Here is a 24,939-nt window from a genome sequence, read left to right as displayed (position 1 = left end):
CTGCAGGCACTTGTTCATGCATCAGATAATGACCAAGGGGCACTCAACTGTTCCTAAGTTGCCAGATTTCAGTAAAAACACTCTCATGTTCCACCCAAGAAGATCCTTTGCAAGCTGAATGTCTTTCTGCTCCGGCAGGAGATTTTTGAGCTATGTACCAACTTTTATCCAGTCTCTCTTGAGTTTTTCCTGAGCCTCCCTTTTGGTTCTTCATACTTTTATCAAATAAGTAACATACTGTTGTTATCACTTGTGAAACGTGTATTCTTAAAGATTTAAAAGCACTACCCTAATTGCATCTGCAATTTCTTTCCACATTTGTTATGACCATTAAAATACTCAAGAACTCATGGTGTCACCATTAGGTTAACTCTAAAGGACACTGCTATCAAGGAACTTGGCCTAGGAGACTCTAGAGAGAAGAGGACTGACCTGAGACTCAAATACACAGGTTCTTATCCAGACCCTGTCATCAACTACTTATCTGTATGATCTTTGGGTGTGCCTCAGTGTAGCTGGCTGAACAGTGGCCCCCAAGAGATATGCCAATGCTCTAATCCCCTGAACATATTAATGTTACCTTACAAGGGGAAGGAATGAATATTATCATGTGCCAAAAGACTTGGTTAAATAAAGGTCTGAGAGGAGTTTATCCTGGATTATCCAGGTAGGCTCCAAATGTAATTCTATGTATCCTTATAAGAGAGAGCAGGGGATGTTTTGAGACCAGAGAGGAAGAGGCAGTGGCAGCGTGTCCACAAAGTTGGAGTAATATATCCACAGCCCAGGAACGCCAATGTCCACCAAAAACTAGAAGAGTCAGGAAAGGGGTCCTCGCCTAGAACCTGCTGTGGAGAGTGTGGGCCTGCAATAACTTGATCTTGAGCTTCTGGACTCCAAAACTAGAAGAGAAGAAATTTCTGTAGTGTTAAGTCCCTAAGTTGGTAATAATTTATTGTGACAGTTCCAGGAAGCAAATCCACTCAATTTCCATATCTACAAAATTTAAAAGTTTGGGTTATATAAACAGGAAGTCCCTTTCCACATCTTTAATTTTAAGAAGGCCATTTTCAGACATGGGACAAACAAAATAACTTTGAGACTATCAGACAATCTAACTATTCACAGGACGTGTTTGTCTGACAATGCCCTTAGAGATAGAAATGGGAGGTCTTGCACCCCCAAATTGCCCCTTTACCAGGAATCTCTGTGTTAGGAAATTGGATGCGAAAATGTCCTCCCAAAGGTGGACTTGTCCTCTGTAGTCTTTGTGCTGTCACATGGACCGGTCCAGATCCTTCTGTTTCTTCAGTGGGCACAGAGCTGCAGCATGTCAGAAGCAAAGCATTAACCACAGAGCCTTCAAGATGTGCCAATTCACATAGAACACTGCTCCATCTCAAAGACCAGTTAGTTCATCACCCATGGTCCCAGGCAAAGGAGCCCAAGCTCCCATATGTTGAGCATCCCTCTTCCACCACAGCAAGAAAAGTGCAATATAAACATGAGAATTCTTTAAGAGCATTCCACCCTTCACCCAACACTAATCCTAGGAGCAGAGAACAGCGAATGACTTCAGTCCACAAAGTTGAAAGAGAACTTGGTTTTCTCTAGTCTCATTTACATATTCAAACAAAAAGCCAGTGTGCTCTGGTCCACAGGTGCTGCCTCACCTAGTATCCCCAGCTGAAGTATCGTCAGTCACTCCAGCTAGCCCAGTTCTTATATAACTCCTATCTACAGACTACGCACCCAATCCTGATTTTATTTTTATTTTATTTTTTAGAACACTGGGGATTGAATTCAGGGGCACTCAACTACTGAGCCACATCCACAGCCCTATTTTGTATTTCATGTAGAGACAATGGTCTCACTGAGTTGCTTAGCGCCTTGCTTTCTTGCTTTTGCTGAGGCTGGCTTTGAACTCGCAACCCTCCTGCCTAGCCCCTAGGAGTACAGGTGTGTGCCACCATGCCTAACCCAATCCTGCTTTTAAAATGACAGATTGGCCCAATAAATTGTGACACATCATGAAGTGGAACACTATTTAGCTATTGCTTTGGTCTGAACATATGTGTCCCCACAAGTCACATGTTGAAATCCTAATACCCAAGGTAATGCTATTGGGAAGTGGAAATTTTATGGAAGTGATTAGGTCATAGGGTACAGCCCTCATGCATGGGAATAGTGATCTTACAGAATAAGCCCAGAGAGATGTTCCTTTCTCCCACCAAGTGAGAACATGATGAGGTGTTATCTATGGACCGGGAAGAAAACCCTCACCAAACACTGAACCTGTGGGAGCACCAATCAGGGATTTCCCTGCCTCCAGAACTGTGAGACATAAATCCCTGTTCTATATAAGATAGCCAATCTATGTTATTTTGTTCCAGAAGCCAAATAGACCAATTCACTCAATAGAAATCATTGCTGAGGGCTGGGGTTGTAGCTCAGTGGTAGAGCAATCGCCTAGCTTGCACGAGGCACTGGGTTCGATCCTCAGCACCACATAAGTGTAAGATAAAGATATTGTGTCAACCTAAAACTAAAAAATAAACATTAAAAAAGAGAAAAAAATCATTGCCGAGGGGTTTAAAGATTCAACCTGTAATATTAGCTGAAAAGGGTTAGTAATACATAGAGTATGTAATATATGATCCCAGTTTGACATTTAAAAAGTCAATATACACATGGATATATGTATGCAAACACTGCTGGGGGAAAAAAATGCAGAATATAGGCCCAATGTGTTAACAGAAGTTACTTCTCCATGGTGAGACTATGAATGAATTTTATCTTCTATGTGTTTTTCTGTATTTTCCAAAATTTCAATGAAACTTGTACAATATCTGTCAATAGTATTATTTAAGTACCACATATTGATATGCATATGAGCCAACACAGAGAAATGACAGAGTGGCACTGCCTGGGTGGGGAATGTATCCTGGATAACCTAGTCTGAAAGTTGTTCTGTCTTGCTTAGGCCAGAAGCTTACAGAGGAGCCAAGGGATTTGAGGAACACTCAGAAAAGAAGGTTGTGAGGACCACTCTCAGCATGAAACTACTCAGTGATGTAAATTAGCCACTATTGCTTCAGAGTTAATAACTTTAGCATTTAGAGACAACCAATATGGAAGCTTCCTCTCTACCACCAAAGCTCTCTCACCTCTTCATTCTGGTGGTGGATTTAACACATTTCCTGCTCAGAGGACCATGGAACAAACAATATATCAAGGAAAATAAAGCACAGATTCAAGCTTTCTTTCCCTCCCTTTAGTATACCATCCAGCAGGTTGTAAGTATGAGAACTTATTTTTTGAAACAAAAGAAAGAGATTCGAGGCAGGCATACATGAACACACATATTACATATCTATGTATGAAACGCACATATTAAAGTCAGAGCATCTGAATTCTTCCATTGTATTGGGGTTTAAGTGAAAAGTTAAAAGAATGAATTAAAGCATGCATATGTTTCACAGACTTCTGGGAACCTGACCCTTAGTTGTTGCTTTGTAAACCAATGTCTAGAAATAGTTGACTTCTAAGAAGCCAGACTTATAGCATTCTAATGCCATCTGGTGGTGAGTTTTCAGAAATGCCTGTTTGTGTTCCTTAAGACTATTATTTCATTTAACTTCAAAGGATCTCAACAAGATCAATATATGGGGAATGGAATGGGAGAGTAAACAGAAAACAATGTGAATGTAAATCTCGAAACAGCACAAAAATTCAACTATTTTAAAACAAAGTTAATAGAAAATAGTTCTCAAAGTGTGGTCCCCAGAACAGCAGAATCAGCATCCCCAGGAAACTCATTAAAAAATGCAACTCATTAAAAAAATGCAAACTCTCAGGCCTTGTCCCAAACTTACTTCATTAGAGGTTTTGAAAGTGAGGCCCAGCAATCTGTTTTAGCAAGACCTCCTGGTGAGTCTGATGCTAGATGCTCAAGATGAAAACATTCCTTTAAGCAGTAAAACAGGTCCTTGTCCAGACAAAAGTCCCCCTTCTGTATCCCCACAGCCAACCAGCAATCCTAAGGAGGGACAGGGGTACAAAGCCACTCCTTACCATGCAGTGATAAGTGGGAGCTCCAGGCCACACCCTGCAGGCCAGAAGGCTACATTGTAGACTGGAGGGGATCCCACCACAGAGATGGATTCCACCAGGTTCCCTCCTGGAAGAGCTGTTCCATAATCAACTGGAGAAACTAGAGACCAATGATCCTGTTATTATCAAGTAATTCAAGGTGACAGAGCAATGTATGAAGAATCCCACATGGAGGTGTTAGGTTACTCAGCTCACAGTGCACCCTTAAAGCACAGGTTCCTACCCACCTGCTGACACAGAAAGCAAAGGGACAGGTGGCAGAAGGACCCACAATTCAGTTTAATACCAAAAAGAAATGCAAGGTCATGGCTTCAGTGGATGATTGATTCCAAGGCAAAGTCCCATAAGCTCTGAGTCAGCCAAAGGTCACTGACTGTGCTCTTGGAGGCAGACCCATACAGGTCCTCTATCACAGTGTTAATTCCCAGAGTGCTGAAAAAGCAAACACTTTCTCCACTTATGTTGGGTCCCCAGTAAGCCAACTGACATGAACTCCCTATGATTCAGTTTTCCCATTTGCAAAGTGGGGATCCTGACATGCATGACTGATAACAATCTCATGGCAGGGAGTTTAGTGAGACCAGTGTCATATATTTTTAATATCCTTTTACCCTCCTATTAGGCACTGGGAAAAAAAGACAACTTCAAAGACAGTAGAATGAATCTGACATAATTTCCCCATGTACATATATGAAAACAACACAGTGAATCCCACCATCATGTACACCCCTAAGAATGGATCCTAACTAGAATAAAATATATTCCATGCCTGAATAATTATATCAAAATGGTTTCTGCTGTCATGGATAACTAAAAGAAACCAATAATTAAAAAAAAAACAATTTAGACTATAAAGAGTTCAAGGGCAACATCTTTGGTTTATCCATCTCTGTGTGCTCAATATTTAGAACAACACTGGACATGAAGTAGGTGTTCAATACATGATTATTAGCTCAACTGGGCCTCTGAAGGGTCTGCTCGAGTGTCAGTGATACCTAGATTCTGATCTCTCTCACATCCCAGCTGTGTGCTCTGCAAGAAGAGAAAGGAGAAAGGGAAGGGCTAAGAGATACCCCATTGGCCTTGGTTTCCTCATTCGTAGGATGTAGATCATAGGACCATCTTATGGGCTTCTGAGGAACTAAATAAAAAATAAATGGAAACTGACACTAGATTAAAATAATTTTTATAGAGGACATTAGATAGGTGAATATAATTAAATATTAAATGAATCAAATAAATAACATATAATTAACTTTGAAACCTGAGCCCAATTGAGTAGTGTTTATGTTGCCATGAATTAATCCTTAGAACAAAATCATTGCCAGTAGAGTAACTTGACAAAGTTGGAAGAAAGCCATTTCACCCAAGCCAACCTCAGGCTTCTTTCTTGTTCCCACTCTCTCCATTACTTCTTCCCTCCTCACCTCACTCCTAGATTATTCCAGGTCCACAGAGCATTTGCTGGCAGAAAAGATGGCAGTTGCAAGAAAGATTCTGGACCCTTGGCTTCCAGGGTTTGGAGGGCCAGGATGCCATTTAAAGGAGAAAGTAAAATGGCACCAGAGTTTTCCAACCAGTGGGTTCAAGTATATGAAATACTGATTCCCTCAGCCCTCTGGAAATCCAGACTGCACTTGGGGACACCAAAGTCCCCCAGCCAGTTATCGTAGGCACCAACAAATCCAAGAGGTATCCTTGCATGCCTTTGGAATACTGTCATTTTCTAAGTGTGCCAGAATAAGAATGGTTTGAAATTTAAGCAATGGCCCAATCTGACCCAGCAGCTCAAAAGAAAAAAAAACCACTTAACTCACTGAAACAGATAGGAAATGAAATTTTGATGAGTATCAGAGATGATGTAATTTCAGGGCTGACAAAGAGTCTTCTTGTCACCTATCCTCAATCTCCCTATACTCAGATCTGCAATTTTTAGACAAAAAAAAAAAACTAAAAAGTTAGGCACTTTGTAAATCAAAGTTCAAGTAACTATATCATCTTTTTCTCCTTGGAGAGAGAGAAGCTATTAAGAAAAAAAAAACAGGAAAGCTGAGCCCCAAAGTCATAAAATATTTAACAGAAAAAGAAAAGGAACAAAACTGAGAAATGGGGAGGCCCTAAGAGCAAACTGCACCATTCGGTTTTGGCTATGGTGCACATTAAACATGGCCAGATTCACTGGGCCCCTGGTAACACTTTGTCTCTACTACAAGAAGGACAACACAGCCAGGGGAGAACACTGTGCCCAAAACAGGCCAAAGGAAACTTTGTGGAAGAGGGGACCAGGTCTGAGCTCTGAAGAATGAGTGGGAGGAGTGTGGATGGACCTAAAGAAGGACAGGGACATTCTCTCAGGAGCATATGGCTCCTCACTCTCCCTGTCTTCCTTCAAGTTCATAAATCATACCTCAAGCCTATATGGGAGACCAAATATCATTGCAATACTTCTAGCACTCTGTACGACAGATAAATTGAATTGAGAGGTGGAGAAATCCTGCTGGCCTAATAACAACAATAATAACTGCTTAATTTGTAAAGCACACTATGGTCAGAACCTGTAATGAGTGGTTTATATTAAACTTTGGTTGAGCTTCACAGAAATTCAGTGAGATAGGTTCCTTCTTATGCCCATTTTACAGATGAGGAAACCAAAGCTTCCCAGCCAAAAAGTGATAGAATAAGAACACAAGTACCAGAAACAAGAGTCAATAAATGAGATAAATAAGGAGAAAAAGGACCAGTGAGAGAGAAGTAGAACCAAGGTCACCCAGCTCCAATCATTCTGCTTTCAGAACCACAGCAGATAAAGTAGAGAATCAGCCATTACTCTATTAAAAGAACAACAACCTCTAGTGGGAAAGTGCGAGGTAGGCATTTGACAGGCAGGTTCATGGAGGATGGCACATTTGATCATCACCTGTTATGTTTGTGTCTGTGATAATAATTTCATCCACATAGAGCTGACCAGTCTCTTGGGGCAAAGGAAGGAGGACAATCTGATGAATTGACACAGGGACATTTGACAGAGGCAGCTGGAGGTCCCCGGAGCGATGCATGCATGTGTCCCAGAGGTCAGTGCATGTGAACTCCCAGCTGCAGACAGCACAGGGGGGAAAAGGCCTCTGAGTAACATCCACAGTCCTGTCCAAGGACTTTGCAGCCAAAGACTCCACAATCCCTGTGCCGAAGCAGCTTGTGTGCCTTGGGTACAAACATCCACCTGGCATCGGCTCAGCTCAGTTTTGGCTGTAACACTAGGCAGTCACTCTGTAAGTCAATCATTCACTCGTGACACTCGGCATCAGCAGCATTTTTAAATTACAATTTAATTGGACATCTTAAGAAGATTATATGTTTAGCTCTAACCACAGGGAAGATTGGTGCTGGACATTACTGACTCATTTAGGTTTAAAGCTGCTGAAAATACCCAGAAGAAATATGTGCAAAGAGCCCTGAATCAAGGATCAGGATGCCTTCATTTTTCCAAAGGCACTAACTGAATGCATTTTGGTGAATCATAAGTTCTCAGTTTTCCTCATCTATTATGTCAACGGATGGTCTCTAAATTCTCTCCCAAATAGGGGTTCTACAATTCTATTCCTTTAAGGATCTCTCTCTCTCTCTCTCTCTCTCTCTCTCTCTCTCTCTCTGACCCTAGGGATTGAACCCAGGGGTGCTTAACCACTGAGCATCATCCCCACCCCTTTCTTATATTTTATTTAGAGACAGGGTCTCTCTGAGTTGCTTAGGTCTTTGATAAGTTCCTGAGGATGTCTTCGAACTCGCAATACTCCTGCCTCAGTCTCCCAAGTCGCTGGAATTACAGGCATGCACCATTGCGCCCAGCACTATTCTATTCTTAATAGCTGACTGCTTTTAAGTCAAACTGGTTGTCAAATTAAAAAAAAAAAAAAACAAGTTCAAAGCCCCATGTTAGTAACTGAGTCCCAAATATAAGACTCTCAGTATCTCAAGTGGGCCACTGTCCCCCAGTTCCCCCAGCTGGAAGAATCCCCTCCTCCCCTTCCCACCAAATCCCTACCTCTCAGGGCTGGTCCCAGGCAGACTCCAGTCACAGGTGCTGTTCTTCTTTTTGATGGTTTGAAAGCCAATTGTGAAAGACACAGTCATCTTTAGGATCTTATTCATATAGCCTTTGTATGCGATACACATCTACAGACACAAAATAAGTTCTTCAGTTCCACTGGTGCAAGAAGCAGCCATTTAAACAATGTATAATGAGGGGCCACATGTCTAGAACCCTGCCACATTCCATGAGAGAGCCCAGTTCCTACCTTTCTGCAGCTTACCGGTCCAGCTGAGACACGAATAATTTAGAGCAAATTGTTATTTACTTACTTCAATAAAGCTAGAGGGAAGTGAAGTAAATGCTTTTTTGAGATCAAAAATATCAACATTCAACAGAGTTTTTAAATGCCTAAGGATTTTAAAGTATCCAATCTTAATTGCTTTAACCCAATTATCTGTGCAAACTTAAGTAAATCACTCACCCTCTTTGAGCCTTTCTTCAACTCTAACTCCCCAACATCCTTGGTTTCTAATTCAAATAAACACAAGGATTTCTGCCACAAGAAACTTTTCACCTCAGAACTCATGATGTCATGGGAGCTGGGTAACTCATTGTTGTGGGGACATTTCTACATATTAATGGATGTTCAGAGACATTCCTGGTCTCTACCTACCAGATACTAATAGCAATTCCCCAGTGTGACAACCAAAAATATCTCCATGCATTTCCAACACTCCCCTAAGGGGCAATCAACCCCCAGTGGGAGCCTGCCATAGAGGAGAGGTTAAAGATAGCTGAGCCCCTGACCAGAACCATTTAACCCCTCTCCCACAGCCAATAGCACAACTATGAAAACACAAAGCTGCTGCCATGAGCTCCACCTTTCCAGATTTCACTGTGGTTCCCAAAGAGCAAATGAGCTGCAGCCCTTTTATGAAGGATGGCAGAGCTATTGAAGCAAAGGATATAACAGATGCTCAAAAAAACCTGTCCATCAATCCATCAGTAATAACAATAACCATGACAACAATAACTAGCCTCCTGAGTCCTGACCTCTGGGCAAGCACTTTAATATACGTATATGTTTAATCTTCACCACATTCCTGATAATTAGACCACATTATTACCCATTTTATTGATGAGTAAACCAAAGCATGCTGTACTTAAATAAGATATTGAAGGATTGTAGGGTATAGTCAGGATTCAAAACCAGAGGGTCTGACAGTCTGACTGCAGGGTCTGCAAAGAAAACCTTCTGTAGGCTTATAGCTAATATAGGCATTTCTAGATGACAACATACAAATAGGGGTGAGGTGTATCTATTTACACCTGGAACAACACCCCCCACCTGAGGTGCCTAGGGGAAATCACAGCAATTGCTCTTCTTTCTGGAAGTTTTCAGTCTCAAACCCAGAGAACACTATCAACCCTTCAGGACCCACTGGACTTGGAAGCATGAGGGCTGCTACTCACATGGGGGTACTCATCTAGTCGATAGCTCATTTGCGTAACTGTGGGGGTCAGGACAAGCTGTCGAGGCTGACGGAGGCTGAATCTGCCACAGAAGGGCTCTGTCCCACTGGTGATGTCCCCATCAGAGCTGGAACCTTCCAGTCCTGGATGTAGTTCAGGTAAAACAGCAAGGCAGGAAAAGATGTTAAACAGATAGAGCTTCCCAATGTGTGGGCAGGGAATGGTTGTGTGTTCGCTCTGATATTGGCCCCTCAGCCCCCGGGAGAGCTGGACATGGCATCGTGCCATGCAGCCTGCAGCTAGAAGACTCCAGCTTTCAGAAACCCTTTCCATCTGCCTGGACATGGAAATCCACTACCACTTTCTCTGTGCACCAAGACATAAGAAAAAACGAGAAGCAAAGAGACAAAGGTAGTCAACTGGAAGTTAGTTCACCTTAGTGTAGACATCCTCATGTAACATGTAACATGTAGACATTCTCACATGTTAAGAATTTTTTGAGACCAATTTTTAATGTAATAATTCTTTTAGATGCATTTTGAATTAAACAGGATTGCACAGTTGTGGCTATGTCTGTCTGCACCTCTTCCTACCTCCTACTTCCCAGGAAGTGCCTTACCCTATGTCAAAGCTCAGGAGGAACACCTAGCCTTTCTCCTGACCCCTCTGCCAAACTTCTCATTCCCAATCATATAGCTTCTCTTCTGGCCACTCAGTGTCAAATCTAGTGCTCACATTTTTCTTTGAATCTGTTAGCACCTTGAAAAGGAAACAAAGATTGTTCTTTTATCTTACAGAAAAGTAGAAGAAGAAAATAATGGGAAAGAGAATAAGAATTTGCCAAGCTAGAAACACCACCTTGTTCAAATCCAAGCCGGAGGAGGATGTTGGCTGAAAGGGGTTCCAGTGTGCATTTTACAGCAAGTAACTCCTCAATGGTGGTTTGAATCTATTAAAAGGAAAAAAAATATTACCAGGATTCCATACGGTAGGTATCAAGACCATCCCAAGTTCTCCCACCCTACTCCTCATTATTTGAAGAAGGATCTCACCTGATGGGCTGTGGCATTTGCAGGGATTGGCTGGCTAGAAACATTGTCCCACATAAGGAAAAGGTTGTCTCTGCCTGATACATTCAGCATCTAAAAAGTCAAGAGAGACAGGACTAACTGACACAGTCAGTCTAGAAACACAGAACATGTCTCCTCCCCAGCTATTTCCGTTTTATAATAATTTCAGTTTTCTAAATGCACTATGATGTAGGAGGCTCTGAAGACACAGTGTCTTCACCTAATGGAAACTTTTCTTGGAGTAATATATGTATCTACCTCCCCATTTATCTGTGCCAATTTTCTGAGAGCATAAGACTTAAAGTTGCCACTGAATGCCACACTTCCACCCCTTCTCACCAAGCACTTTCTTCCATGGTGGTCCAGGAGACAGAAGCAGCCACAAGAAATGTCCCACTCTCCCAGAGGCTTATTCAGTCTCTGCTTCCAACACGTTCTCTGTTGCACCCATTACATTTTTATTCTGGAATAAGATCTATGTAGCTTTTAATCCCTTAAATCTTCTGTCATTTTCTACTTTGTTCTATGGTTATCTATGTGCATGATACTGTTAGACTAGAAGATTTAGAACACAGAGTCCAAATCCATTTGTCTTTGTACATCAAAAAGTGAACAACAAAAAGTACATCAAAGTTTCTCACCAAAAATATGGGGCAAAACTCAAAGACCTACTAAGTAGGACAATCTTTATGAGTAGACTTAGAAAGCACAGCATATCAGGAAATAGGACCTGCATTAGTCAAAAAACTGGTGTTTCCTGTGTGTGCACTCACATGAGTGTGTGTGTGTGTGTGTTTGAAGGATCTGGAGAATAAGTTTTCAAAAAAAAGACTTACCTGAAACTTAAATTCCTGAAACTAAGTCAATGAGTAAGGTAATCTCAATAATAAAATTGCATTTTTAAGAAAACAGCTTCACAATCTTATCTAGTACATGTCCCAGTATAATTACAACTCAGGTCCCCTCTCCCAGACAGTACTTCTACTAAGCAAGACTTTCCGCTTCGTGGGACTGAAGGAAATGCAGACCTGTATTTCTGGAAGTTTCTGGGCTTGGACTCGGATCTGGTGCTTCTCTCGGAGGTAAGTGGTGACCACATCAGGATTCAGCCAGGTGTTGTGGATCTGGACCCCAATTCTCATTCCCCTGCTGGGGGCTGTCCCATAATGCTCTGCTTCCAGATAGTACTTGGCTCCCCCCAACAGCTCCAACTTGGCTGTCTTCTGTTGCCAGGGCCCTTCATTCCCGTTCTGTTCCCAGGAGTCAAACCAATCAGCAGTGCCAACCCCGACGGAGGCCACTTCCACCTGTGCCCAAATTCACATATCAGGACAAACATGAAGTTTCCAGTCATTTTCTTCTCAAATTTTGGATGTCTGGACAGCTACTAACGTGAGACTTTTGAACCAGTCAGCCCTTCCCAGCAAGTGGGCCACTCACCTCAGCCCTGTGGTTGCTGATGCTCATGCTCCTCCATCTCCTCTCTTTCCCTCTCTCTCCACTTCTCTCTCTCTCTCTCTCTCTCTCTCTCTCTCTCTCTCTCTCTCTCTCTCTTTCTCTCTCTCTCTCTCTCAATAGTATTCAAATGAGGCCAGACAGACCATATTTAAAGCAGGAACAGCCAACCTAACAACACAGGTCTACATGATGCTGTGAAAAAAGTAGTATTAAGCCCTAGAGAAAAAAAGTAGTATTAAGCCTAGAAAGTAATATTAAGCCCTTAATATTACTTAAAAGTAGTATTAAGCCCTATGGGATTGGTCATACAATCTTTCTTAGCCTCAATTTCCTTATCTGACCTAGAATGACCCAACAACATCACAATCTATGACCTTTCTCTAACCAACTAGCAAATCAATTCCAAATTAAAAGTATGGTGACTCTCTGTCAATAGCACAAGTGAATCTTGGCTGCATTTTTTAATGTTTAAGTTATTTCTCCATATTTTATTTGTACATTATATTTGTCCATAATGGTGGGATTTGTTGTCACATATTTGTACATGCACACAATGTAACAATATAGTTTGGCCAATATCACTCCCCAGTATTTCTCTCCCCTTCTCCCTCTCCTGGTCCCTCTTCTCTACTCCACTGATCTCCCTTTAATTTTTATGAGATTCCCCCCACACCTTTCTTTTCCTTTTTACTCTCTATCTTCCACATATGAGAAAAAAAAATATATGACACTTGACCTTCTAAGTTTGGCTTATTTTGCTTAACATATGTTTTCAAATTCCATCCATTTTCCTGAAGATGGCATAATTTAATTCTTCTTTATGGCTAAATAAAACTCCACTCTCTATATATACCACATTTTCTTTATGTATTTATTCATTAAAGGATATCTAGGCTGGTTTCATAATTTAGCTATTGTGATTTGTACTACTGCTATAAACATGGGTATGCATATCACTATAGTATGCTGATTTAATTCTTTCAGATAAATACCTATGAGTGGTATAGCTGGGTCATATCACATGATGGCTTCATTTGGCTATTTTTTAAAGGCATCTTCACTTCTCCCCCAAAGTTTATGAGGAAATTTCTATATGAGGCTGGTTACATCTCTACCCAAAAGTAGTGGAAAGGTATACATTTTGGAGTCAAACAAATATGATATGTATCCTGAATATACCTCTTATTATCCATGCTTTCTGGGATTGGCCATACAATCTTTCTTAGCCTCAAGTTCCTTATCTGGAAAAATGGAGATAAATATACATATCTCACAGATATACAGTGAAGATTAGAGGTGAACTATGTAAAAACTATAGCAGAATTCCTGGCTTATTGTAAATGCTCAATAAATAATAGATACCATTATATTCAACCACATTCTTTTTCAACAATTAGAGCCCCTGATCATCTCATGGAATATTATAATCACCTTTAGAAATGAGAACTCTGCTTTGACTCTTCCTTTTTTCAAGGGTACAAGAAAAGGAAAATGAGAGGAAGATGAATACCTTAGTCTTTGGTTCCTCTGTCTGACTAAAATGCAAGGAAGCTTGGCTGTCTGCCTGGATCCAGAATGTATAATTATTTGTCTCTGGAGCCACAAAGAACCCACTGAGCCGCGCTCTGTAAAGCAGAAGAACACAGAGTCAAGTGAGAGTAACCAAGGTCTGAATCGCTGAGCCAACATATGGTTGTCCTGGTACTTTGCTTTTCTTTATGGTAATGATGATGAAGATCCTGCCTCTTATGCCACATGATTGTCCAGGGTATTCTAGGAAGAGCCATAAATCTTTCATTATCTCAGTACCTCAGTCTTCACAAGGTCACAAATCCCTCTGTGGTTGTGTCATCACTGAGAATATCACAGCCACAGTTTAGGACCTTATGAAGGCCTAGCTGAGAAGAGGGCCTGCTACAGCCAGCATAGGCCATGAACCATGGTGGTAACTCAACCAAAGTAATGTCATCCATATGATCAGAAGTAAAGAGAGACCACCCATCAGAATTTGCTCTGAGATTACCAGAAAACCTCAACACATGCAGAATAATCTCCAAATTAGAAACAATTATGGCCCAAAGAGAAAAATCAATTGAAGGGTCAATAATTTTAAATTCAAAGTCATAAAATGTAACTTTGAAGAAGATCATAGGAAATCTTGTGAAACTTTTTAAAAATAAGACCATTTCAATGAACTGTTTCAAGATAAATTCTAGTGATCTTATTTTAGAGACAGATACAGTTTAAAAACTGATCAAAGCACTTAAATAAATATCAACACTAGTTTTTGCTTATATTATTATCTAAAAATCAGCAGGTCATCACTATAAAGAAGTTTTAAATCTTTCCTTTAATGTATACATATATTTTTGTCTTTAGAGAGAATTTTATATTTGAAAATAGTTTCCAAAATAATGGTTTTAAAGGGTCACCAATATAACAACATTACCTTATCAATCAATCAATCAATACACCAATATTTAATTTTAAAAAATGAAGAAGAGGGAGAATGGGAAATGATTTACAATCTAGTTTGTGGCTCCTCGAAATGATAGTGAAAGGGACATAACCTACAAGTCCTATCATATGAATCAAAAGATGCATACGAGGTGCTACAATGGACCCCAGGTGATAGCACGTTTCAATGGTAGACTATTGGTTCGTTTCCTAGTCAGTGAGCTCCAAGAAGCATTATTCCACCAACAGTGTTCCTTCCCTCCTTGGCTTCTTCCTTGCCTGGGATTCCCTAGACCAGGAACAACGCCTTTCATTCCACAACTAAGCTGAAATATAAAATGGTAATTCCCCTGAGGAGATCTCAGATGGACTGAAGTTCACATCAGGAGCCACCACTGTCCTCTCTGAGAAGGATTTTTAAGGGATCAGCTGCAAAGGATTAGCTTCTCCAACTACCCTGAGAGTGCACTAAGGAAGCAGTGTCTAAACAATTCTTGAACTTTTCATATTTTTTTAAGATTACTATTGAATGTTGTAAATCTCAGCATTGAAGAAAGTAAAGACTCAAAACACTCAACAGGAAAATCATGATCACAAGCAATAACTATGGCAGTAAACCACATCTTGCAGAGCCCACAAGAGATTGCCCTGCTGTACAGTGGCCATGAGGTGAACTTTCAGCGGTGGATGGCTGCTCCAACAGAACTGCTGCTGCCCAGCCTTTGATCCTTCACAGGCCCAAAGGGAAATTCTTGCATCTTACTTTGGTGTCAACCAGATGTTCACTTTACCTCCACTACATCTGCAGGAGATACTACTCTGCTATCCACCAAGACTGCTTAGCTTGATATTCTAGTGGATTATCATCTCCAAAGCAGATTGTAAGCAGAGTTGTAAAAATATGAATTTTACATATTGATCACTAGCAGTTGAGAACACTGTCCAGCTCCATTGCTGAATCGGCTGGTGTGATGAGTTCTCCTCCAGAACCTCACTGCCTTAATTATCTGTATCAGCCTCACAGAAGCTAGTAAAGTACTTCCACCTCTTCTACAACATACCTGAAAGGTTGTCCTTCCATTGACCAAAACCCAAATGGAGAACTGGCATTAGGCACAATCTGCCACCTGTACCCAGGGGTTGCTTCAGTCAGTTCCAAGCCATCAGAAGCATCTCCAACTTCAAAAAGAAGCCCTCGATTGCCTACAAGACATATATATTTTTTTCATAATCTTCAGACAGCAACCCTCCCCAAATTGAGAGACTACTGTATTTAAAATTACAGAGTGAAAATGACCCAGGTACTCTCTGTAAAGGTGAGTCATCTGAGAAGATGGACTAATCAGGTGAGAGGCTCTACAGATACTACAAATGTTCTGGAAAGCAGAAATATTCCTTGGGTAGACCAACACCTCTTGTAAAGAGACACTTGATGGGAAACAGTAAAGGGAGATGCTCTCAGAGGACCAGAGAAGAGTAGGGAGCCCTTTTTAACAGGAGTTCTGGAGAAGAGAACTGAGAAGCAGAACAGACAAACGCTTTGGGTGAGTGAAGGATAACAGGGTGTTGTGTGTTGTGGCATGGCCTGTCTTTGTGCCTCCCAAAGCCTCAAGTGGACCTCAGTATCTTTAAAGGTCCAGTTCAGCCTGGAAATTCCATTCCATAAAATTCACTTTTCCCAGAAAAATGTTTCAAGTGCTACAACATCAACGTGTGGAAGTACATTCAGAGCCAATTATGTGGCATACTGCTAATATGTGGCACTTTAAACAATGTGCTTATTAATTTATGTTTTATATTAAGTTAAACCTGAGGCCAAAGCAAATGTGTGATCAATATTGGATACTGACTCAGGTCAAGAGTAAACTCTGGACTCGTACCTGTGGGTTCAGATCCCAGCTCTCCTACTTACTAGCCATGTAGCTTTGAACAAACTGCTTAATGCCCCTCTCCTGTGTCTTCATTTTTTCATGCACCAAAATGGGGCCAATAGAGATGATACCCCAGTAAAAAGGAAGCTGGAAATATATTCAATACAGAGTCCAAAATATAGTAAGTGTTCAGTAGAGATGGCTAGGGTCATTATTATTATTTTAAACTTCTACTGTCGTTCCTCCATATGATGGAGAGGTAGGTAAGGGATAAGCAGAAAATTGAGAATATTTTAATAATGTTACCTTAACCCAGGGTTTCTCAACCTCAGCACTGTTGACATTTAGGTCTGGGTTACTCTGTAGGGGCTGTCCTGTGCACCACAGGATGCTAATCAACAGCCCTGGCCTCTACCTACCTGATGCCAGTATCATTACCACCATCCCAAAGTAAAACAGCTAAAATTCCTTCAGACATTGCCAAATGTCCCCTAGAGGCAGAATCCACCACACTTCGTGGTGGAAAAACACTTCTTTGCATAGTAGCTTGCCCTACTTCCATAGCAGAAACTTCAAAAGCATTTCATAAAGGACACTACTGTCAAAAATAGCTGCTTTCAGGAAATTACCCTACCACTATCCAAGTAGCTAAAGCGGGAAACGCTCAACGAGGGAGCAGGCTATATATTTCCTGACAGGAAACACACATTCTCTCAATTACTTGTTTTAATAGTTTTGTTTCCTTGAATGGGAGCTTTCCTTAAGTAAAAACTGTGGATCTGGGAACTGGAGAATTCTCAAGCCAAAGCTTTGCATGCATTTTCACACCTGAATGGCCTTTCTTTAGAAAGTTTTCCTCCCCTGTGGGGCAACTCTCCTTCCAAGTACTGAGCCTCTGGAGTTGACTCTCACTGCATCTAGTCTAACCATTAGGTCAGGCGCTGTGCACAGATGTGCAGCCTGTGTTTCTGGGCTGGGTAACATGCCAACCACCTTTAGTCCCCAACTACATTTCAGCCTCCAATACTAATGTTTAGCAGAAAAGTGCTTGCAGCTATGAGATGGAAGCTTTCAACAGAGGAGGACAGGTGGCACCTGCTACTTTGCCTCCTCTGTGCCTACCCACTGCAGGCCTCTGCTAGTGGCAATGTTATGATACAACCCTATTTTTGAAAGGAGCAGACAGATGCCCACAGGGGAGAAAAACAACATTTAAATGCACCCCATTGTGTCCAACTCTCCTGTCTTATCTAATAGTACTCTTATGAGCACAGAAGAGCACACTCCACTGCTCCTATCTTCTTAGATAAAGAACAAGCAACTGACCCCTCAGATGCAGGGAGGCAGTTTTGGAGATTCCTTCAGCAGCTCGTGTCTGCATGGTAGTTATGCTGTCAGGATCATGGTCTCTGCTGAACTCTGCTGGCTACACATTGACTGGGGCGGGAAGTGCAATGTCACTAAGCAACTGAATAAAGCTCAGAGCCTCCCTGATATGAAAGCTTTGAAATGGTATCATAGACTGGGAGCTCACTGAGCTAACCAGCCAAGCAGCTGAGACAGAATTCAAACATGTTTGTTCCTATTCTCCAGACCCTCGTGACTAAGCACTTAACTGGAGAGTTCTTTGAACAGCCTGGAGACTTTCTTACCTGCCTGAGGAGCAGTGAGCCTTGCCCCCTTTCCTGGAGCCTGGGTGGTGCACTCAATCTTTCTGGGAGACACGTGTCTAATATCACATGGAATGCCTAAGGAGAATTTTTTAAATATTTCATACATATAAATACACATGTAGATCTATAGATAGAGAAATACATCAATATGATGGTAGGACCACACTGAAGTGAACAGGGTCCTACCTAAGCCAAAGGGCTAGATGTGGATAGAATACCAACAGTTGTCATCCAACTGAAGGAGGCCAGGCAATAAAGAGTGCAGAGCCGTAGAGCCTAGGGCAGCTTGTGGTCACCAGAAAGAAAGCCACACCATGTAATGCCATTCACTGGGAATGTGCTGCTGAACCACTAGGCTAAGCCAGGAGGGTAAGTGTGATGTCAATATGTGGGGACACTGTCCTGTATCCTATATATCACCGACCAGAAGAGCAGACCACCTGGCAGAACCAATGGTTCCAGACAGGTACTGTGACAGAGTTTCCAAGGGCTATTCTAGAGGAGTCTGCAGAGCCAGTGCCCACCTACTCCTGGTAAGGAGGGCAAGTGAGGAAAGGGCTTGCTTTTTAGTAGAAGTAGACCTCTGTGAAGAGGCAACTGTATCTTTTTCTTCTCTTCACCCCGCAAGATGGGGACACCTGAGGAAATTGCCCATGCATTTTAAGTGTGTCTGTAGGACATCCTGTTCCCGTAACCCATTGGCAGAGCAACAGGACCAAAAGACCACCGGGTCACAACCAAACACCAGTAAAAGACCTTAGTGACATGAAACGATAGAAAAGGCAAAGACTGCTTTTCTTCACAGCCCCCCAGGCCATAAAGAGATATGTAAGCTCCTACAGCGTTTGAAACCGTGAACTATTTTCAGCTATCCCAACATAGTTACCGGCTATGGTAACCTGGGCAGAATTGTCAAAAAAGTCTCCCGTAATTGTGATATCTGTTCTTCCCCCATGGCTCCCAGTTTCTGGAAACACAGATAGGATTTCTGCAAGAAATTAAAAAAAGAAAAAAGTAAGCTTCCAAATATAGATCAGGATATGACCCAGATAATCCTATAATAATAGAAGCTATCATAATTTATTTTCTATTCTAACTTTCCAAGTCCAGCATCCGTTGAAATTTTTTTCTATTAATAATCATTTTTTAAATGCACATAACCAGAAAGACTGTAAATATATATTATACCAATCAATATCGGAAATGGAGGGGATATGCAGAATCACTCATCATATCAGGAAAATCTTCTATATACCATGATGCTTTCTTAGGAAATCTGTCTCTCAGCTTCAAGGACTTTATTTACAAGTCAGGAACAGCAGTTTACACCATCTGGAGGAGTCAACTTTGGTTCCACTGGGCAAGAATTTGAGTCACCCATGTGAATCTGTGATGTGCTCTAAGCAGAAGAACGAGTTACTCAGTCTTGCTGCCCCTGCTGCAGGCTCCCCTCTGTGTGCTCACCCCCTCAAGCTGTTCCCAGTTGTTTGGGTCCTCTACAGTAATATGCCACATATCCCCACTTCACCTCATCCTTTCCTCTCCTATTATGACACTTTGCTCAAATTTCATTCCCTCTAGGGGAAAGTGGAGCTGCGTTCTCGGATAAGATGAAGGAGGGGGCTAATCATAAATAGCTGCCACTTCAAAATATGAATTCAATGAGAGTATTTCATAGTGCTTTTGCCCATGAGACAAAGCAGAGGAGGTATTCGGGGCAAAAAATGATCTCCAACACTCAAATATAAAAATGAATGTGTTAGCGGGCTATGGTGGAGTGCACCTGTAATCTCAGCTACTTGGAAGGCTGAGGTAGAAGAATCACAAGTTGAAGAACAGTCTGGGAAACTTAATAAGATCCTGTTAAAAGACAAAACAAGTATTTTGGGAGACACATGTCTAATATCACATGGAATATCTAAGGAGAATTTTTTTATATTTCATACATATAAATATTCATGTAGATCTATAAATAGAGAAATAAATTAATATGATGGCAGGACCACACTGAAGTGAACAGGGTCCTACCCTAAGCCAAACGGCTAGATGTGGATAGAATACCAACTGTTATCATCCAACTGAAGGAGGCCAGGCAATAAAGAGTGCAGAGCCATAGAGCCTAGGGCAATTCGTGGTCACCAGAAAGAAAGCCACACCATGCTATGCCATTCACTGGGAATGTGCTGCTGAACCACTGGGCTGAGCTGGGAGGGTAAGTGTGATGTGAGTGTGTGGGGACACTGTACTGCATCCTGGATGTCACCGACCAGAGAAGCAGATCACCTGGCAGAACAAATGGTTCCTACATGTTCCCTCCATTTCCAATATTCTAACAATAACCTCCCCCTTTTTATAAACTTTTTATCACATTTTATCAGTATAAGATATTGGATATTGGAATTGGGTATTGGAATTTTCTGGCTAGCTACATGAAAAGATTAACATATTCTTTCTTCTTTATCTTTTTGTTGTTTTTGTTGTTTTCATGTTTTTGTTTTGTTTTTGTACCAGGGATTGAACTCAGGGGCATTCAACCACTGAACCATATCCTGAGCCCTCTTTTTGTATTTTATTTAGAGACATGGTTTCACTGAGTTGTTAAGTGCCTTGCCGTTGCTGAGGCTGACTTTGAACTTGCAATCATCTGGTCTCAGCCTCCCGAGCTGCTGGGATTACAAGCATGCACCATCATGCCCAGCTTGTTTCATTTTTTAATGGGATCTTATTAAGTTGCCCAGAATGCTCTTCAACTTGTGGTTCTTCTTCCTCATCCTCCCAAGTAGCTGAGATTACAGGAGCACTCCACCATGCTCCACTAACACAGTCTTTTGATATGCATTCAAAATTACACAGACCACAGACAAAATCAACTTAGGAAGTTCTTAAACTTTTAACAAAGTTGATATTTGGTAAACTTTTCAACATTCACAGAACAACTAATTTATAGCATAAGGATACAAAGATAAACATAACACAGTTTCTCTCTTCTAGGAGGTCACTATGTTAGGATAGAGAAGGTATCAAAGAGTAAAATTATAGTCATTTTGCTTAGCAAAACTAGAGAAAGTATATGAAGTGCAGAGAAGTTTGGGGATGGGGGGGAGGGTACAAAATTTCTAGAGATGACATATGGACTGGATTTTTTTTTTTTTTGGATACTGGGAATTTAACCCAAGGGCACTTAACAACTGAGCCACATCCCCAACACTTTTTGAAAATATTTTACTTAGAGACAAGGTCTCGCTAAATTGTTTAGGGTCTCACTAAGTTGCTGAGGCTGGCTCTGAACTTGGGATCATCCTGTCTCAGCCTCCCGAGTCTCTGGGATTAAAGGCATGTGCCATTATGAATCTGAACTGAATCTTAAAGGATGAATCAGAACTGACCAAGTGAAGGTGAGAAAGGACACTGAAAGCAAATGATAGTCTAAATATGGAGAAGAAATGCACAGTGTCTCCAAATGTTGCTGGAACATACATGGAGAAATGGAGCTGGAGAAGCAGATCAGCCATGGACAGAAGCCTGGATCATTTCTTGTAGGGGATAAGACCCCTTATAGACAGCATGCAAGAAAGAAGCATCAGATACGTGCTAGATATGTGGTGTAGAGTAGGTGTGTTTATGTAGAGCATGGATCAACGAGGGACAAAGGTCAGAGCAAGGGCCATTTAGAAACCATTTCAGTATAGTCTGTAACAAGAGATGATGGGGCCAGATTTAGACAGTAGTTGTGGAGATAAAGTGAATATATCACAACCAAGAAACATGGGAAGTGAAACTGGGAGAAATTAGCAATTGAATGGACATGGAAATGAGAGGGGGAAGGAAATCTTAAATGAAGTCCAAGATTCTTGCTCATCAATTTCTTTGGATAATTTTTGGAGTTAGAATAACAACTATTTTATAGGTTGTTATAAACACATTGTTCATTTTATAGGTGTTTATTGAGACTCAGAAAGATTATTGGCTTAATAAGCTAGACTAGTGATTGAATGCCAACCCTCAATGTGCTCATCCTGGGGCTCTGTGGGGTTGGCCATCTCTGCTCTCCCCCCAACCTCTTTGGCTATGAAAAAGTTCTGGCCTGAGTGTCCTGATTCCAAGAGATTTTGACCCTGGAAATCCAAAATAGCTGTGTTATCAGACATTCTTCCAATCTATCCAGCATGCCAGGGTTCACAGTGATTGCAGATTCACAGAGAAGATTGGGGTGGGGTGACAAGGAGAGCAATCTTCCAAGAACATGTTGTTTATGTGCATAACATTTAGAATTGTCTACCTTAAAGAAAAGAAAATATTTGAGAATGAATCTAACAAAACAGGTGAAAGACCTCTACAATGAAAACTACAGAACACTAAAGAAAGCAACTGTAAAAGATCTTAGAAATGGAAAGTTCTCCCATGTTCTTGAATAGGAAGAATTAATATTGTTAAAATAGCCATACTACCAAAAGCACTATACAGATTTAATGCAAGTCTTATTAAGGTTCTGATGACATTCTTCACAGAAACATAAAGAACAGTCATGAAATTCATTTGGAAAAATAAGAGAGCCAGAATAGCCAAAGCAATCCTCAGCAAGGAGTAAAGCAGGAAGCATCACAATTCCAGATGTTACATTATATTACAGAGCTATAGTAACAAAAACAGCATCATATTGGCACCAAAACAGACACGAAGACCAATGGCACAGAACAGAAGACAAACAGACAAACCCATGCAAATACAATTATCTCATACTTGACAAAGACATCATAAACATACATTGGAGAAAAGATAGCTTCAACAAATGATGCTAGGAAAACTGAAAATCTATATGTGATAAAATGAAATTAGACCCTATCTCTCACCCTGCACAAAACTCCACTCAAAGTGAGTCAAGAACTTAGGCATTAGATAAGAGACCCAGTGCCCACTAGAAGAAAAAAAAAGTAGGCTCAAATCTTTATTATGTCAGCTTAGGACCTAAATTCCTCAACAAGACTCCTAAAGAGCAAGAAGTAAAAACAAGAATCAGTAAATGGGATCCTATCAAACTACAAAGCTTCTTCACAGCAAAGGAAACAATCAAGAATGTGAACAGAGAGCCTACAGAATGGGAGAAAATATTTGCCACCTGTACCTCAGATAGAGCATTAATCTCCAGAATATATAAAGAACTCAAAAAACTTAACATCAAAAAAACCCAAATAACCCAATCTATAAATGGGCAAAGGAACTGAACAGGTACTTCACAGAAGAAGAAATATGAATGGTCAACAAATATATGAAAAAAATGTTCAACATCACTAGCAATTAGAGAAATTCAAATTAAAACTACACTGAGATTTCATCTCACTTTAGTCAGAATGGTAATTATCAAGAAAACAGATAAAAATAAATGTTGGCGAGGATGTGGGGAAGAAATTATACTCATACATTGCTGGTGGGACTGCAAATTGGTGCAATCATTCTGGAAAGCAGTATAGAGATTCCTCAGAAAACTTGGATTGGAACCACCATTTTACCCAGTTATCCCACTCCTCAATTTACACCCAAAGGTTTTAAAATCATCATACTACAGTAACCTAGCCATATCAATGTTTGTAGCAGCTCATTTCACAATAGCTAAGCAATGGACCCAACCTAGGTGCTCTTCAAAGTTTGAGTTAATAAAGAAAATGTGGTACATATATACAATGGAATATTACTCAGCCCATAAAGAAGAATTAAATAATGGCATTTGTTGGTAAATGGATGGAACTGTAGACTATCATGCTAAGTAAAAAAAGCTAATACCCCAAAACCAAAATCTGAATGTTCTCTCTGATATGCAGATGCTGATTCACAACATATGGGGAAGGGGGAATGGAAGTTCACCAGATTGGATGATGGGGGTAGGAATGGGAAAGACAGTAGAATGAATCAGACATAATTTTTTTATGTTCATATATAAATATATAAATATGAACCAGTGTAACTCCACATCAAATACAACCACAAGAATGGAAAGTTACACTCCATGTATGTATGATATGCCAAAATGCATTCTACTGTCATATATAATTAAAAAGAACAAATAAAAAAAAGATTTGGAGTTATCTGCATTTTTTTAGCACTTGAACTTTCTGATAAATTACTTTGACTCTTTCCATCTGTATTCTCATCTGAAAAATGTGATTAATGCTACCCATCTCATAGTTAATGAATTTAGTTAATAAAATAGATATTGAGGTTGTATGTAAAACCCTCAGCAAGGGACTGACATTCTTGTTTATGTTGTCACTGTAAATATCACCTTGGGTGCTTCTTCAAATTCACCCTCAAACATGCTAATTGTGTTGTTAAAAGAAAAGGAAAAACAAGGTTAAAATTCAGCAAGTAGAGGAGAGACCATTAGGGTAGAAGAAAGATATCAGGGGCAGAGAGGAGAGAAGGGCAAGAGGAGGAGTGAAATTGATGCATTATGTTATATGAATATACAAATATGCTGCAATGAAACCCACTATTCTCTGTAACTAATGTGCAAACATTTTAAATATTAAATTAAAGTGAATGGCATTTTTCCTATGACCTGTGAAATATCTTGCACTTTTGGCAAATACAGATTTGAGGTTTTGTATTGTTGTTGAGACAGGGTCTCACTATGTTGCCCAGGCTAGTCTCAAACTCCTGGACTCAAAGGATTCTCCTGCCTAAGTCTACCAAGTGGTAGGACTACAGGCATGGACCACCAAGCCCAGCTTGCAATGTAGATATTGATTGCTTCCTGGAATATGAACTCACTTAGACATACCTGCAATGACTTTGTGATT

At 40.7% G+C, this 24,939-nt stretch overlaps 1 protein-coding gene across 6 annotated transcripts in view; it reads right to left on the bottom strand.

Moving 5' to 3' along the window:
* Positions 1 to 24,939, bottom strand: part of Pkhd1 (PKHD1 ciliary IPT domain containing fibrocystin/polyductin) — a 420,823-nt gene that overhangs the window by 376,169 nt on the left and 19,715 nt on the right. For 5 of the 6 annotated variants that reach the window (XM_046458594.2, XM_046458599.2, XM_046458597.2 and 2 more), the window contains exons 12-23: positions 19,032 to 19,133; positions 18,125 to 18,220; positions 15,663 to 15,804; positions 13,655 to 13,769; positions 11,715 to 11,993; positions 10,669 to 10,758; positions 10,475 to 10,565; positions 9,617 to 9,759; positions 8,156 to 8,286; positions 7,031 to 7,206; positions 4,075 to 4,213; positions 1,199 to 1,323 (exon numbers count right to left, since the gene is read on the bottom strand). In XM_046458594.2, coding sequence (XP_046314550.1) covers positions 1,199 to 1,323; positions 4,075 to 4,213; positions 7,031 to 7,206; positions 8,156 to 8,286; positions 9,617 to 9,759; positions 10,475 to 10,565; positions 10,669 to 10,758; positions 11,715 to 11,993; positions 13,655 to 13,769; positions 15,663 to 15,804; positions 18,125 to 18,220; positions 19,032 to 19,133 — 1,629 coding nt within the window. The remainder of the gene's footprint in view (positions 1 to 1,198; positions 1,324 to 4,074; positions 4,214 to 7,030; positions 7,207 to 8,155; positions 8,287 to 9,616; positions 9,760 to 10,474; positions 10,566 to 10,668; positions 10,759 to 11,714; positions 11,994 to 13,654; positions 13,770 to 15,662; positions 15,805 to 18,124; positions 18,221 to 19,031; positions 19,134 to 24,939) is intronic. The other variant, XM_046458595.2, reaches the window with a different exon arrangement.

This window comes from Marmota monax, unplaced genomic scaffold (genome assembly GCF_021218885.2).
Source record: "Marmota monax isolate L192 unplaced genomic scaffold, Marmota_monax_Labrador192_F-V1.1 WCK01_AAM20220418_F8-fsc00191, whole genome shotgun sequence".
In the NCBI taxonomy this organism is placed as follows: Eukaryota; Metazoa; Chordata; class Mammalia; order Rodentia; family Sciuridae; genus Marmota; species Marmota monax.
Note: the sequence above shows the minus strand (reverse complement) of the source record. Positions and strands in the feature narration are given on the sequence as shown.